Source organism: Prinia subflava, chromosome 3 (assembly GCF_021018805.1).
Source record: "Prinia subflava isolate CZ2003 ecotype Zambia chromosome 3, Cam_Psub_1.2, whole genome shotgun sequence".
In the NCBI taxonomy this organism is placed as follows: Eukaryota; Metazoa; Chordata; class Aves; order Passeriformes; family Cisticolidae; genus Prinia; species Prinia subflava.
This window is the reverse complement of record NC_086249.1, coordinates 69,011,693-69,025,191: the sequence shown is the minus strand read 5'-3', so window position 1 is coordinate 69,025,191 and position 13,499 is coordinate 69,011,693. Positions and strand designations below refer to the sequence as shown.

Genomic DNA, 13,499 nt, shown 5'->3' with positions numbered 1-13,499 from the left:
TTACAATGTCAGGATATTAAGTAGATTGTTAATAGTGCTATTGGAAAAGCTGATTTTTTTCAGGAAAAAAAGTGCAGCTGCAATACCACAGCTTTTAAAAATGCTCTCTACAACTCTGAACATACAATGCTACTTTCAGCCTTTTTCATTTCAGTGAGGTGTGATGGGCATGCTCTTTATTTATTTTTGCTGCAAGACTATTGTAGTGGTTGTTGAATGCATTCATCTTGTTATGGTAGTGATCTATTTAAAAAGTTTCTTTTTTCAGAGTGCAGGTCTGTGTCTTTTGTCTCTATGATGTATGTCCTGTCACAGTAAAGGATTTATATTCAATTTAAAAACAATTTTGGCCAAGATGTTCTTCTGGAAACACTGGGATGGTGACAAAACAAGTCACTTCTCAAGTTTACATTTCTTTTGCATTTGGATTTCCTCTGGTGTAACACAGAATAAGCATAAGCAGAGAACAAACACATTTATTTAACAAATGGTGACACTGCATTCCCTTGCTGTAGAACTTCTTAGACTATACAAATATTTTCTGTGAAGTCTGACACATTAAAGTAAATGTGATGAAAAAACTGCTGTACTAGGTTGCCAGGGTTAAGAACAGTAAGTCAAAGTGTTTGTTCAGTAAAGATGAAAAGTTTTCTTTCAGATCACATGGCCTGTAGAGCCTTGGAAGTCAAATGAAAAATCCTTGCTTCTGTGCAGCCAGACCAAGTGATTGCCTTCAAAGCTTTCTGATTGATTCTAAATTTTTTTTTCAAGATTTTAACCTAGTTATTTGTACTTTCATGTTACCAGCTGTATCAGTTTCACTAATTTACCCATCCTGATGCAATGTGATACCTAAAGGTCAGCAGCAATTTGGCATGATTATAAAAAAAATCACACCCTCCGTCCCATTAAAGGGATATTTTTAATCATATCCAAAGTATTTAAGAGTGTTAGGACCTGTGTCGTGGTTGGGGGGGGAGGTGAATTCCTCCAGGGGGATGTGGGCAGTCCAATCAGTGATCAGCTTTTCTGCTGGCACCTGGGTTGGTCACTCAAAGGTTTGGACACGCCTCTGAGGACACAAAGAGTTAAAAGCAGGAGTCTGAAGGGCTCGGCCTCTTTTCAGATCCCGGTTTCAGCAGAGGGACGCGTCAGGCCTCCTTCCCCTGCCCGGCCACGAGGCTGAGTGGGGGAGGGGAAACACGTGGTCGGGCTCAGGTAAGCCGGAGCCCCCCCGGGGCGGGGGAGAAGGGACAAGACTGGAACTGAGCTACCCCGTCCAGGATAGAGGGGTGGAAAACTCTGGAAGTGCCTTCTGTGTGTGCTCACCCCCCTCCTTCCCCCCAAACTCCGGGAGAAGGTGCTCAGCCACGTGGGGGGGTTGCCCAGCCTGGTCTGCAGCACCCTGCCGAGAAGAAACTGTTAACCCTTGCTTGGCAGAAAGAAACTTTTCTTAGACATTGATTCTCATGACTAGTGGTTTTCGGAGAGAGGGAAACGGCCTGGGACCGAGATGATAAAGCATGATTGGAAGGAACTCGATGGAAGAATGAGAAGAGTAGCCTTAGAGCTGGACTTTTCTTGCATAATGTCAGCCATGGACTGAACTTGAGTCTCTTTTGAACATAAACTGCATTTTTGGGTAGATGCAGCTGCCCCTTGCTTTTGCTACAGTGACTGGCACTTAGAAGAGTAGAGCGAGCAGAGAAAAGAGGGGGAAGGTGAGGTGGTGCCCTCTGCCCTCAGGGCAGACCTGCTCCTAGAACCCCGGCCCCTGAGTGAAAAAGGGAGAGCTCGGCATGCAGCATCCTTAAAAAGCCCTGTATGTAGTTTTGGCCTATGAGACAGCAGTGAGAGCGCTAGACATAGGAAAAAGAGAGTGTCACCCTAGCAGACTTCTCCGGGCGGTGCTATAGGTGACATGGAAACACATAAGGGGTGGACCCGTGTTTTCTGAGGAACAGTCTGTGGTGCGAGAGAGACTCCTCTCTCCCTTGCTGAATTGAAGATTAGTTTGTTTTTGAGTGGTGATTGTTTGATCTAAAACCCAAAGGTTGGTCTGTGAAGAGTGATGGGTGGGGAGGTAGAAACTGGGAGAAGAAATGTTCTAAGAAGTTTTTATTTTTGTCTTTGTGTGTGTTTAAGAGTATTTCTGTCCCTGTTCTTATGTAATTAATAAAGTTTTGGTGGGTTTTTTTCTGTTTTCAAGATTTAAGCCTGCTCTGCTCTGTTCCTGATCACATCCCACAGGAGTTGTTAGAGAAAAAACATATATTCATGGGTGCACTAACATCTGGCCAGTGCCAACCCATGACAACCTGCTAGAGCAATAAATTTATCAAGAGTAAAATGTAAATATATACATGCATGGGAAAGTAATGTCTATTATAAAGGCCCAGAGCCTATGAAATTTTTAAAATTATCCTCTCATTTTGTGTTCTTTGGCCAACTTTGCAGAATCATAGACTCACAAAGTGGTTTGGGTTGGAAGGGACCCTAAAGATCATCTCATTCCAACCCCTCTGCCATGGCTGAGACAGCTGCTACTAGACCAAGTTACTCAAAGCCCGGTTCAACCTGTCCTCGAACACTTCCAGGGCTGGGACATACACAACTTGTTTGGGCAACTTGTTCCAGTGCCTCACCACCCTCACAGTGAAGAATCTCTTCCCAATATCCAATTTAAGCCTAACCTTTTTCAGCCTAAAGTCAGTTGCCCTTGTTCTGTCATGCTCTTGTAAAAAGTCTTTCTCCAGCTCTCCTGTCATCCCCACTTAGATACTGGAAGGCTGCTGGAAGGTGTCCCTGGTCTTCCATAAACTTCTATGAGAAATTACTGGCTTAAAGAAGCTACCCTAATCTTAAGGAAATCTCCTTTTCTATACATGAAAGTATTCCTTTAGGTAGGCTGCAGTATCTGTGGTTTCTGTCTAACAGGATCACTTTAGATAAGCCCTAAGTAGTTTATTGCATCACTGTTCATGCAATGACAATGCTGATACTTCAGGAGAATACTGATCCTAGAATATTATAGTTGAGCTTATGCTGTGCTATCACTGTAATATCCTACAATGTATTATCCTATATATACTTTTTGAGGAGCAACATCTCGACCTTGTAAATGAGGAAGGTATGCTGATGTCTATAGCAAGTAAAAAGCACACACAGTTCAAATCATATTCATAATGTACCATTTTACTGAGCTCATCCATTAATGAATGTGTTGGATTTGTTGTCAAAATGGCAAGTGCAAGAACTCTCTTTTATGTTTTATCTTTGCTTTCCTGAATGCTGTCACGGATTGCTTTTTCTCTGTCTTTCCAGGTAACACTAAAAATGCTTCTCCTGACTGTGGTTGTCAGCATGTACAAGAGTTTCTTCATCATAGTGGGCATGTTCTTACTGCTTCTTTGTTATGCTTTTGCCGGAGTGGTGTTATTTGGTACAGTGAAATACGGAGAGAACATTAACAGGTACACTATGGAGTTCCCACGTCATGACAATGTTCCTTAAACAACCTGAAAAATCACATTCTGCTAGAGAAGACAGATCTGCAGGTCTGGCTAAAGAGCTATAAACAGAATTTCGGATAGGAGACACTGAGCCATCTTTGCACTCCTTATGCATTGGACTAAATGACCCCTGATCCAACCCAGAGTGGACTAAGAGCTGTTCTTCATTACTTCAGAGCAGTACTGTGCTAACCCACAAGATGCTGAAACACAGTGCACCTACTGCATCTTACTGGCATCACCCAGAAACAAGATCCATAGATCCATAAACCAGGCTAATACAGAAAGGAGACAGTTCTTTGACTTGGCTGTTAGCTGGAGATTTCCCAGTCATCATCAGGCTTACAAAAGAAAATGGAGACAGAAAATGCAAACTGGCCTCGAGTTTTCTTTAGCTCTGTGATAAAATGAGCTAAAATATTCAGATCTGTGTCTGAACTAGAGTTCAGTTCTTGTATCTTAAGTCATTAAATAAATAGTTCAACTAGCTCATTCAAATACTGAACTATTTTTAGTTTAAAATAGTAGAACTGTAGAAAATTGAAACATTTTTTCTTGCAAATGTTTTAACTCTGGGAAGTGAAATGATCTCTCATTCTCTCTCTCTCTCTTTCTTTAAAACAGACATGCAAATTTTTCATCAGCTGGCAAGGCTATTACTGTACTCTTCAGAATAGTTACTGGAGAAGACTGGAACAAAATTATGCATGACTGCATGGTAATTACAATACTGCCAGAGATAAGTAGACAAGAAATGAGAGATACCCTTCCATCTCAAACTGTTTTCAGTATCTTAGCTTTGTACAAGTAATGCTGGGCTTGCCTTTATCTCTTCAAGAAAATAATGTTCCCAGAACACGATGCACAAATTGCAGTTCCAGTCTTGTACTCACAGTATAGTATTTCATGGAGCTGGGCAATTAGATGATTTAAAACCAAAAATAAACAGATGGTTTCAAAATCAGAAATGCAATAATTCACTTTTCCACTATTATCTCTCCTTTTACTGGGGCAAGATGTCTTTTCAGATTAACCTTGTCTTTGATTCCTGCACTTTGGCTCATTCCATGTGAATTATAGTCTTGATGACCTCAAAAATCCACCTTGAATCATTGTATTTTGCCCCAGTAAATGTTTATCTGTGCTTCCCATTGCAAGGAAGATCATATGCCTCTCCTTTTTAAAATTAATGAGCAGGGAAGAAATGTGGCTTTTGAAAGCCACTGTGCTTCAAAGCACCAGGTTGTTCCTGTACAGTGGCATAATGCACAGTGTGGCCTCTGTGTGGCAGTAAGATCTGTACCTCAGCCTTTCTTGTCATACTTCTCTCTCCTGGTTTCTGTCTACTCAAGGAAGAAAATCAGCCTGCCCATAAAAATGCCCACAGTATTATTCCCTAACTAGGAAGCCTTAAAGAAATAATAGTCTTAAATATTATATTGATTGCAAAGAAATTAATAATCTCTTTTTGTTATTATTATTTTACTTTGTTTTCTTTTTTTATTTGAAGGTTCAGCCTCCGTTTTGTACACCAGATAACAGCACCTACTGGAAAACAGACTGTGGAAATTATGCTGGTGCTCTTATGTATTTCTGTTCTTTCTATGTCATCATTGCATACATCATGCTAAATTTGCTTGTTGGTAAGTGAAATAGACATTAATAACAACAAGGTACATCTTGGCATGTAGTATGTTAGATGTGAGTCTGTTGTGCTCTTCAGGAATGAGGCTACCTTGTACTTCCAATGTTACCTGACATGCTTATAATGATATTGATACTTCTTTGGCATGGGGATGCTAAATCTCAGGAAGCTTGGGAATGAAAGCTTCTGGAACAAAGAGATGTTTTTTATTTGTAGAGTAGAGTTGCCCTACAGAACACTGTTTTCTAAGCTTTTATTTCTTCAGTTAACCTCTGTTCAAACATCATTGTAATTCACTTAATTGATCCTAGATGTTAGATTAGGCATCTCACCAGTGTTTGAGATACAGCTTTTAAAAGGCATGGTGAATATTGATGTGGCAAGACAGTATATTATGTATTCAAAATCCTTGTCTGAGCATACAGGCGTTTGTTAATGTGGAGTTTGCACAACAGAATTAGATGTTACAATGTAACTACAGGCTTTCTTTAGGCTGTATTTTTTTCTTGTGGTTTTCAGCTATCATTGTGGAGAATTTCTCATTGTTTTACTCAACTGAAGAAGATCAGCTTTTAAGTTATAATGATCTAAGGCATTTTCAAATTATATGGAACATGGTTGATGACAAAAGAGAGGTAAGAAATAATAATTTCCTTATAGTAAGCACAGAGATACAGTAAATTTCCAGTTTTTCTTGAAAATGAATGTGGGGGGGAATAATGTGTTGACAAAATTTTCTGCGTAGTTACTGTTCAAATCTGAGAAGTGAGCATGATCAAATATTGTTCATAACATGGACAGAGTGGCAGGGGCACCCCCAGAACATTTGCTGGTGACACCAAGCTGGGCAGAGTGGCTGACATGCCACTCTGCTGGCATCCACAGGGACCCTCCTGGGCTGAAGAAATGGGCTCACAGACGCCTCATGAAGTTCAGCAATGAAAACTGCAAAGCCTTGCACGTGGAGAAGAATAAACCAAGGCACAGTACATGCTGAGGCCACCCAGCTAGAAAGTAGCTTGGCAGTAAAAGACCCGGGGGGCCCAGTGGATACCAAGTTGAACATGAGCCACGATTGCTCTTGTAGAAAAGAGAGACAATGGTATTGTGGGCTGCACTAGACTAAATTTTCCTGCAGGCAAAAGCAGAGAGGGTCCTTCTGCTCTGCACAGCCCTGGTGAGGCCACAGCTGGAATCCTGGTTTGGTTCTGGGCTCCTCTGTACATGGAGACACAGACATACTGGAGAGAGTCCAGCAAAGGGACACAAAGATGATGAAGAACTGGAGCATGTCTCCTGAGAGGAAAGGCTGAGAAAACTGGCACTGTTCAGTCTGGAGAAGGCTCAGGGGAATCCCATCTAGGTGTATAAATACCTGCAGGGAGGGTGCAAAGAGGACAGAGCCAGGCTCTGCACAGTGCTGCCCAGTGACAGGGCTGGAGGCAACAAGCACAACCTGAACCACAGGAGGATCCCTCTGAACAGCAGGGAACACTTTTTCCACTGTGAGGGTGACCAAACACTGGCACAGGCTGCCCAGAGAAGTTGTGGAGTCTCCATCCTTGGAGATATTCAAAAGCCACCTGGACCTGATCCTGGGAAACTGGCTTTAGGAGACTCTGCTTAAGCAGAGGGGTAAGACAAGGTGAGCTCCAGAGTTTCCTTCCAACCTCAACCATTCTGTGATTCTGAAATGAGAATAACATCTTGGGAGACTGAGCTGCTCAGATGCTCACACAAATTAAATCATCGTCTGAATGATTCATGACATCACTGAGGTTTGAATGCAAACCACATTATGGTGAAAGCAGCTGGCTGTCTGTAGCTGGCACGTGGCTGTGCTGGAGAGGGAAGCTGAAGTCTGTACTCACAGGGGTAGACAGTTCTGAATCCATCGTGCCCAGCACTGACAGAATATCTCTGATGTGGAACACTGTACCGCAAAAATAGTTCTGATGAGGCTTGTTTTGCAGAACAAAAAATATTTGAAGATCGTGAATACCACAGTTTCAGAGGGAAGTACTTTCAATCTTAATTTTATAATAACAGATAGAAATTGTTGTCACCAAAAGTGCAGGATGTGCTGCCTCTTAGAGCAGATAACCTTTAAAAAACCAGTAAACTCGCAACATTCTCCTGTTCATTCAGAGATGCACAGAGGAGGGCACAGGTATACAGCAAATTATAGACATGGCTATGAGTGTTTAAAATGTAGTTTAATTTCCATTTTACAAAGGCTGCTCTTTGGGAATATGATTCTAATTACAGATGAATGCAAATGGGGAAACTAAACCCCCAAGCAATTTTGAAAAATTCTGGCAAAATTAACAGCATAGATTCTTGTTTTATATGGGTCAAACAACCACAAAGACTTCTGTGAATTTGCTGAGGAACTGGCTGAATGTGCACATTCTTCAGCAATATGTTTACAGTGACTTAAATATGCTAGGAGTAATAGTATTTCTCTCGATCAGGTTGAATGTCTGAGTTGGTTGTTAGATCACAGTAATAATTTACCATCAATTATGCCATTTACCACAGGGTGTAATCCCTACCTTCCGAGTGAAATTCCTGCTGAGGCTCCTGCGAGGCAGGCTGGAGGTGGATCTCGACAAGGACAAGCTGCTGTTCAAGCACATGTGCTATGAAATGGAGCGGCTCCACAATGGTGGTGATGTCACTTTTCATGACGTGCTCAGGTACCCTGAGATTTTCTCCATGATTTTAGAACAGATATAACACAGATGTTACCCTGTGTTTCTTTCCAGGCTAACAGGTAGCTATTAGGCTCAGCAGAGGGCAAAATAGATAGCCACAGAGGCACTGCAAATTTAAATGTTTTACAAAAATTAGATTTCCCTTTCTTTTCCTGCAAAAACATTAGTGACGGCAAACACACGTCCTAGCGAGTCAGCTCTAAGTAATTTTAACTTTTGTTGCAGGAGGTTTGTCACAAACTACAGTCACATGTTCCTGTTGTATCCCAACTAATGAAATGTACCTTCAAGTGTAGCAACATGACAGTGAGCCTGACTAGAAATAAAATAGAAATGGGAACATTATCCAAGCGTAAACACTTAGGGGGAAAAAAACCCAAAGCACCACAAATGCCCTAATTGCTTACAGTTCAGCAGTTCACCTGTATTGGATAGCTGGATGTAGGTGATAAGGTCTTTGTTTTGAGCAAAATAAGTCTCTTCTAGAATCATCTCAGCAATTTTTTAGCTTCAAACGTGAATTTACTGGGCAGACCTGCATTATGTATTTTCACACTAAGTTCTTAATATGACCTTTGGTTCCCTAAAAAATGCAAAGACACCAGCATTTAAAAATAAATAAATTGTGTTTCTTCCAGCATGCTTTCATATAGGTCTGTTGATATCAGAAAAAGTCTTCAACTAGAAGAGCTGCTTGCTAGGGAACAACTGGAATATACCATAGAAGAGGAGGTGGCCAAACAGACCATACGAATGTGGCTGAAAAAGTGCTTAAAGCGAATCAGAGCAGTAAGTCAAGCTAAAGCAGTATCTAAATGGTTGCATAAATTGAGCTGCTCATCAGTGCTGGAATCTGCTGTCCCTATGCTTCATTTACTTTGGAGTCATGATAGTACTTATTTGAAGGATGTAGCAGTTGCTAATTGAGCAAAACGTTTGGTATAGCTCTACAAAAATAGAGCTGTTTATTGTAGCTCTACAGTGCTACAAAAATAAGCATCTTTTAAAAGCAAAAACTGTCTTCCTACCCAAGCTTTATCTGTCTTTTCAATACAACAGGAAGATGCATATGCAGAGACCAAAGTCAAAGGAATAAAGAAAAAAATAATGTAATTCATAGGCCTAATCCTTCCTCACAGAATGTAATGGTGTAATTTCCTGGCCTCTGCTGGCAGATGAAAAACCTGTAGATGACTCCCCAGATGAAGCCTCTATTAAGATAAATCATTTAAGTGAACCATTACAGTTACTGTGTGTGCAAATGAACAGAATGTCTGCATGGAAGGCAGGTGTATGGATCAAGTCACAACCTGGTTGCACTGATGATCAATTTTTCAGTTACTATGAGTCTGACTCCAGGTTTTTATACATATATTTTTTGGTTTTTATAAAAAATTACTTCTTGTGATAGGAGATTCTCCATAGAGATGTGTGATTATGGCATCTGTCTCCTGTTTGTAAATTTATAAAAATACTTAGCTGGACATTTTGAATATAATGTACATTCTAGCTGAAACATTAGTGTTCAATGATACAAGGTTTCATTTTGATTTCGTCTCTGTAATAATAATGGCAGTAAATTTAATCTCAGCTCTCAGTTCTGGGTTTGTTCAACTCTGTTGTTCATTTCATTATGATATTGAACTACACTATGTTAAAGTAAATATGCTATTCATTTCACTCTAATAATATGGTTCAAATCATTTCACATTCTATGAACCTTTTATAACCTGAATATAATTATGGAAGTTAAGATGTATTTTCAAATTCTGTTGTTAGTCCCTAAGTCTCCCGAGAGGGATCATGTAAAAACTACCCAGGAAAGTGAAACCCTTCCTAAGTGCTGTTTATTTTAATTTAAAAGCAAATTAGATTGTAAAATCATAATGGTAGTAGGTTTGTTTTTCTATTTGTACTGTAAATCTATACTTAGTCCCAAGGTTTTCACTGCTATTCTAGTCAGACTTAGTGACAGCCCACTCTAAAATCCATGAAAGAAATCAGAATTTTTTCATTGCCTTCATGTAATTCCCTGTGAATCTCTACCTATTTCCTGATTTCTTTTTCTTTGCAAGAACTTTTAACTGATAAATTCAAAACTTTGTATATGTTTAAACTCTAGGTTTAAACCAACAATTGAGCAACGTGCCTTCCACTTAATGTAGTTCATAAATTTCATCCTCTGTTCCCTAAAGGTTAGAAATATGCTGGAATTCACTTTGTTTAGATAGTAACATCTAATACATGGATCTTTATCAATGCATCTGGGATCCACAGCTGGTGCTCACTGTTCAGTTAAATATTTGGAATGCTTTAAAAAAAAAATCAAACACGTTGGGGTGACACACCAATGAGAACATTGTTTTTCATCACATATTGTACCTTGATAGAAGCAGCAGCAGTCGTGCAGCATTATCCACAGCCTACGAGAGAGCCAACAGCAGGAGTTGAGCCGATTTCTGAATCCTCCCAGCATTGAGACAACACAGCCAAGTGAAGATATGAATGCCATTAATCAAGATAACAGTGCGCAGCCAGAGGTATGTTATCCAGAAAAATATCAGCTACTCATTACAAATTCAGAAAACTCCCTCGTTTCTTATTTATTCTTTTTTAGACATGATTTCAACTGAAAAAAATTAGAAACAATATCTTGTTTTGCTTCAGTCTTTGCCATCAGATGTAAAGGCAAGATGCTCTAAGGCAGACTTGCCCAACGTGTTTAGGTATGCTGCTACCAACATAAAGGGCAAACTCAGCTGTACGACTCTGAGAGTGAGATTACTGGGCATGCTGGGGCCTCTGAGCAGGAGTCCTGGGCTCTTCCAGGATAGGGAATATAGAAGGTACAACGTAAGAGCTGCTTTCTACAACCATGTAGCCTGAGAATAATTTCATACCCTTTAACAGGACAATTGGTATTGAGAGCCCATATGACCTTTTTGCTTTTGTCTGTTAGTAGTAGTTTTAGAGGTATTAAAGAGCAGAAAACATGCTACCCTAACCAATGGCAGTATGTTTTGCTTCTATTCATGGATAAAGCTTGAAACAGAGTAGAAAGGTATCCCTTCCTAGTGTTACCCAGGGGAGCTACAACTCAGATTCTTTTTCCTCTATTCAGACAAGTAGCCAGCAGCAGCTCCTTAGCCCGACACTTTCTGACAGAGGTGGCTACAGACAAGACACTGGAGATGCTGGAAAACCTCAGCGGAAGTTTGGACAATGGCGCTTGCCGTCAGGTAAGTGAAAAAGGTTTATCAGTAAAGTCTCCACATAAAATTGCTGCTGTGCAATAACAAGGCCTAGAGAAGCTTCATGATTCATAACTCTCCATCCTGGCTGCTGCTTGCACCCACATCAGGGCTTTCCTGTCCTCATGCCTGTTGGAATAATGCAGTTTCTCCTTTTCTTCATAATTTGGAGGGCTTGGAAGATGGGCTCAAGCACTGCCCTGTGCAAGTGGTTACATTTTTTACTTTTTCAGACATTTACTCAGGTCCTTTTACATCAGTTAGTCTGATTCTGAATCAGAGTGCTGCCCCCAAAGACTGCCGCTGTTCAGACCCTCATCGTATCCAAGGGGAAGCAGTCATGCTGTTCTGTTGACTACCAGTGACACTACTTTTGTTGCCAGTGTCCAAGACACAGGTTAGTTTAATAGAAAGCTTTTAATCCATGATTTCCATTTAAATATCACTGAGCAACAAAGATCAACATTTGTTTGAAAAACAGAGAGAAAGAGGAAGCATGATAAGGAGGAATCATATTGTAGTCAACTGCATAGGTTTTTCAAGTGAGAAATCTTGAAAGAATGACTAGCCCAAGGTTTCCTTTCTTAGCACTCATCTGATCTGTTTTGAACATTCCTCAGTGGATGGTCCTAAAATGGAGAGTTATTTCCATGCACAGTACAGCTAACAGATAAGTAGTCTGCCTCCAGACCAGCAAAGACAGGTATTTAAGATCACAAGTAGCATAATTAAGATCAATTATGTGGGGTTTGTAAGTTAGACATGTGATTTATGCCATACCAGCAACTTGTACCTCTAGGCTTCAACCCCTAGGCCACTGTAAAGTATCACTTTCTAGGTGTAGCTGCCACTCCTAAAAGCACCTCCTCACCCTCACATTTACTACTTTCACCATTTTGCCATCAGGTTAGCTTATGTAAGTACTGCCCAAATCATTTAGGTGGCAATTAGCTGGATAAGAAGAGATTCTTGCATCAGTTATCCCAGCAAAGGAAATGAGGCACTGCTCAGTTAAACTGCTCTACCAGCAGATTATGGGAGCAGTGTGAACATCTGGAGCTGGGAAAACAAACAAAAAATACCAAAACAAATTAGAACAGATCACTACTCTTTCTGAGCTAAATCAGTTTAAAGGTGTCCTAGTCTAGCTGGTTCTCTATACCTAAATTCTAAGCAAAAATGTTCAAGAAGCAGATCTACTCTAATACAGAACTTTCTGTTTAATTTCCTAGCCCCCAAACCAATAAGCCATTCCGTGTCTTCAGTCAACCTCCGTTTTGGTGGACGTTCAACTATGAAATCTGTTGCATGCAAAATGAATCCCATGTCCGATGCTGCTTCCTGTGGATCAGAGGTCAAGAAATGGTGGACACGACAATTAACTGTGGAGAGTGATGAGAGTGGAGAGGATCTTCTTGATATCTGAGAAGCATTTAAGTCATACCACAATCTAATTCTCTATGTTTAGAATTAAAGATGCTGTGTGATGTATGATTTCTTTAAAATCAATGTCATAAATTTTCTTTTAGGCTTATCCTCCTGCCATATGAAGTGCAGCACACACTTCTGTGTTAGAATTGACTCCTGTAGGTACTAGCCGTACTCTAAGAAACCTGTATACTATAGCAGTACTAACAAAGCCAGAAAGACTATATTGCCTTTAGCAGACAGAGCACTGAAAGACTTCATGTATTCTGTAGAATCATAGTGAAAATTTGATATACAAACCTCTGTTTTTTCCTTCAACCTTTACCATACTTTAAAGGGGCAACACTTTACAATACAGGGGTAACGTATTTCTTCTTTTTGTGTTTTCCCTCAGTTCTTACTTAGTAAAGTTTCTTCAGAAAAATTTTATTATTCACAAATGACCTGAAGAGGTCAGCACTGACTTCATGTTCAAGGGAAGTATTTTTACTAAGTACAGATACTGAATTATAATTCTAAGCTTTCTCTGGACCTTTTTTTTTAAATATGCAAGATACAGGATTACTCATTTTAAAATCAGAAGGTGAAGGATTGGCTTTTAAAATGTAAATACCTTTGAGGTTTGGTTAATTATGCAAAGAACTTGATTTTCATAGAGAAAATGGGGTGGGGGGGGGGAAGGAGAAAAAAATACATTAAAAACTGTGCATTTAAGCATCCAGCAGAAGACTTTCACATGAAATACATGGGTTTATGCTTCATTTTCAGCATATACTAGTTACATATATGTGTGATGTCATTATTTTTCTTTTAATTGGATCCCATTTTTCTTGTGTAGTTGTAATAATTTCTTCTTGTCTGTGATAAAAATTAGCATGTTGGGGACTCTAATTACAAAATAGTATTGTATGTCTTTAAAAACACATTCAGTTTTGCCTGTATAGGT

General features: G+C 39.9%; 1 protein-coding gene across 6 annotated transcripts in view; it reads left to right on the top strand.

Moving 5' to 3' along the window:
- NALCN (sodium leak channel, non-selective) overlaps positions 1-13,215 on the top strand; it is a 238,554-nt gene extending 225,339 nt beyond the window's left edge. For 5 of the 6 annotated variants that reach the window (XM_063392374.1, XM_063392373.1, XM_063392371.1 and 2 more), the window contains 9 exons: positions 3,325-3,473; positions 4,137-4,230; positions 5,023-5,155; positions 5,677-5,792; positions 7,699-7,856; positions 8,513-8,663; positions 10,265-10,414; positions 10,996-11,113; positions 12,358-13,215. In XM_063392374.1, the coding sequence (XP_063248444.1) occupies positions 3,325-3,473; positions 4,137-4,230; positions 5,023-5,155; positions 5,677-5,792; positions 7,699-7,856; positions 8,513-8,663; positions 10,265-10,414; positions 10,996-11,113; positions 12,358-12,551 (1,263 nt within the window). In that variant the 3' untranslated portion in view covers positions 12,552-13,215. The other variant, XM_063392375.1, reaches the window with a different exon arrangement.
- The last annotated feature ends 284 nt before the right edge of the window (positions 13,216-13,499 follow it).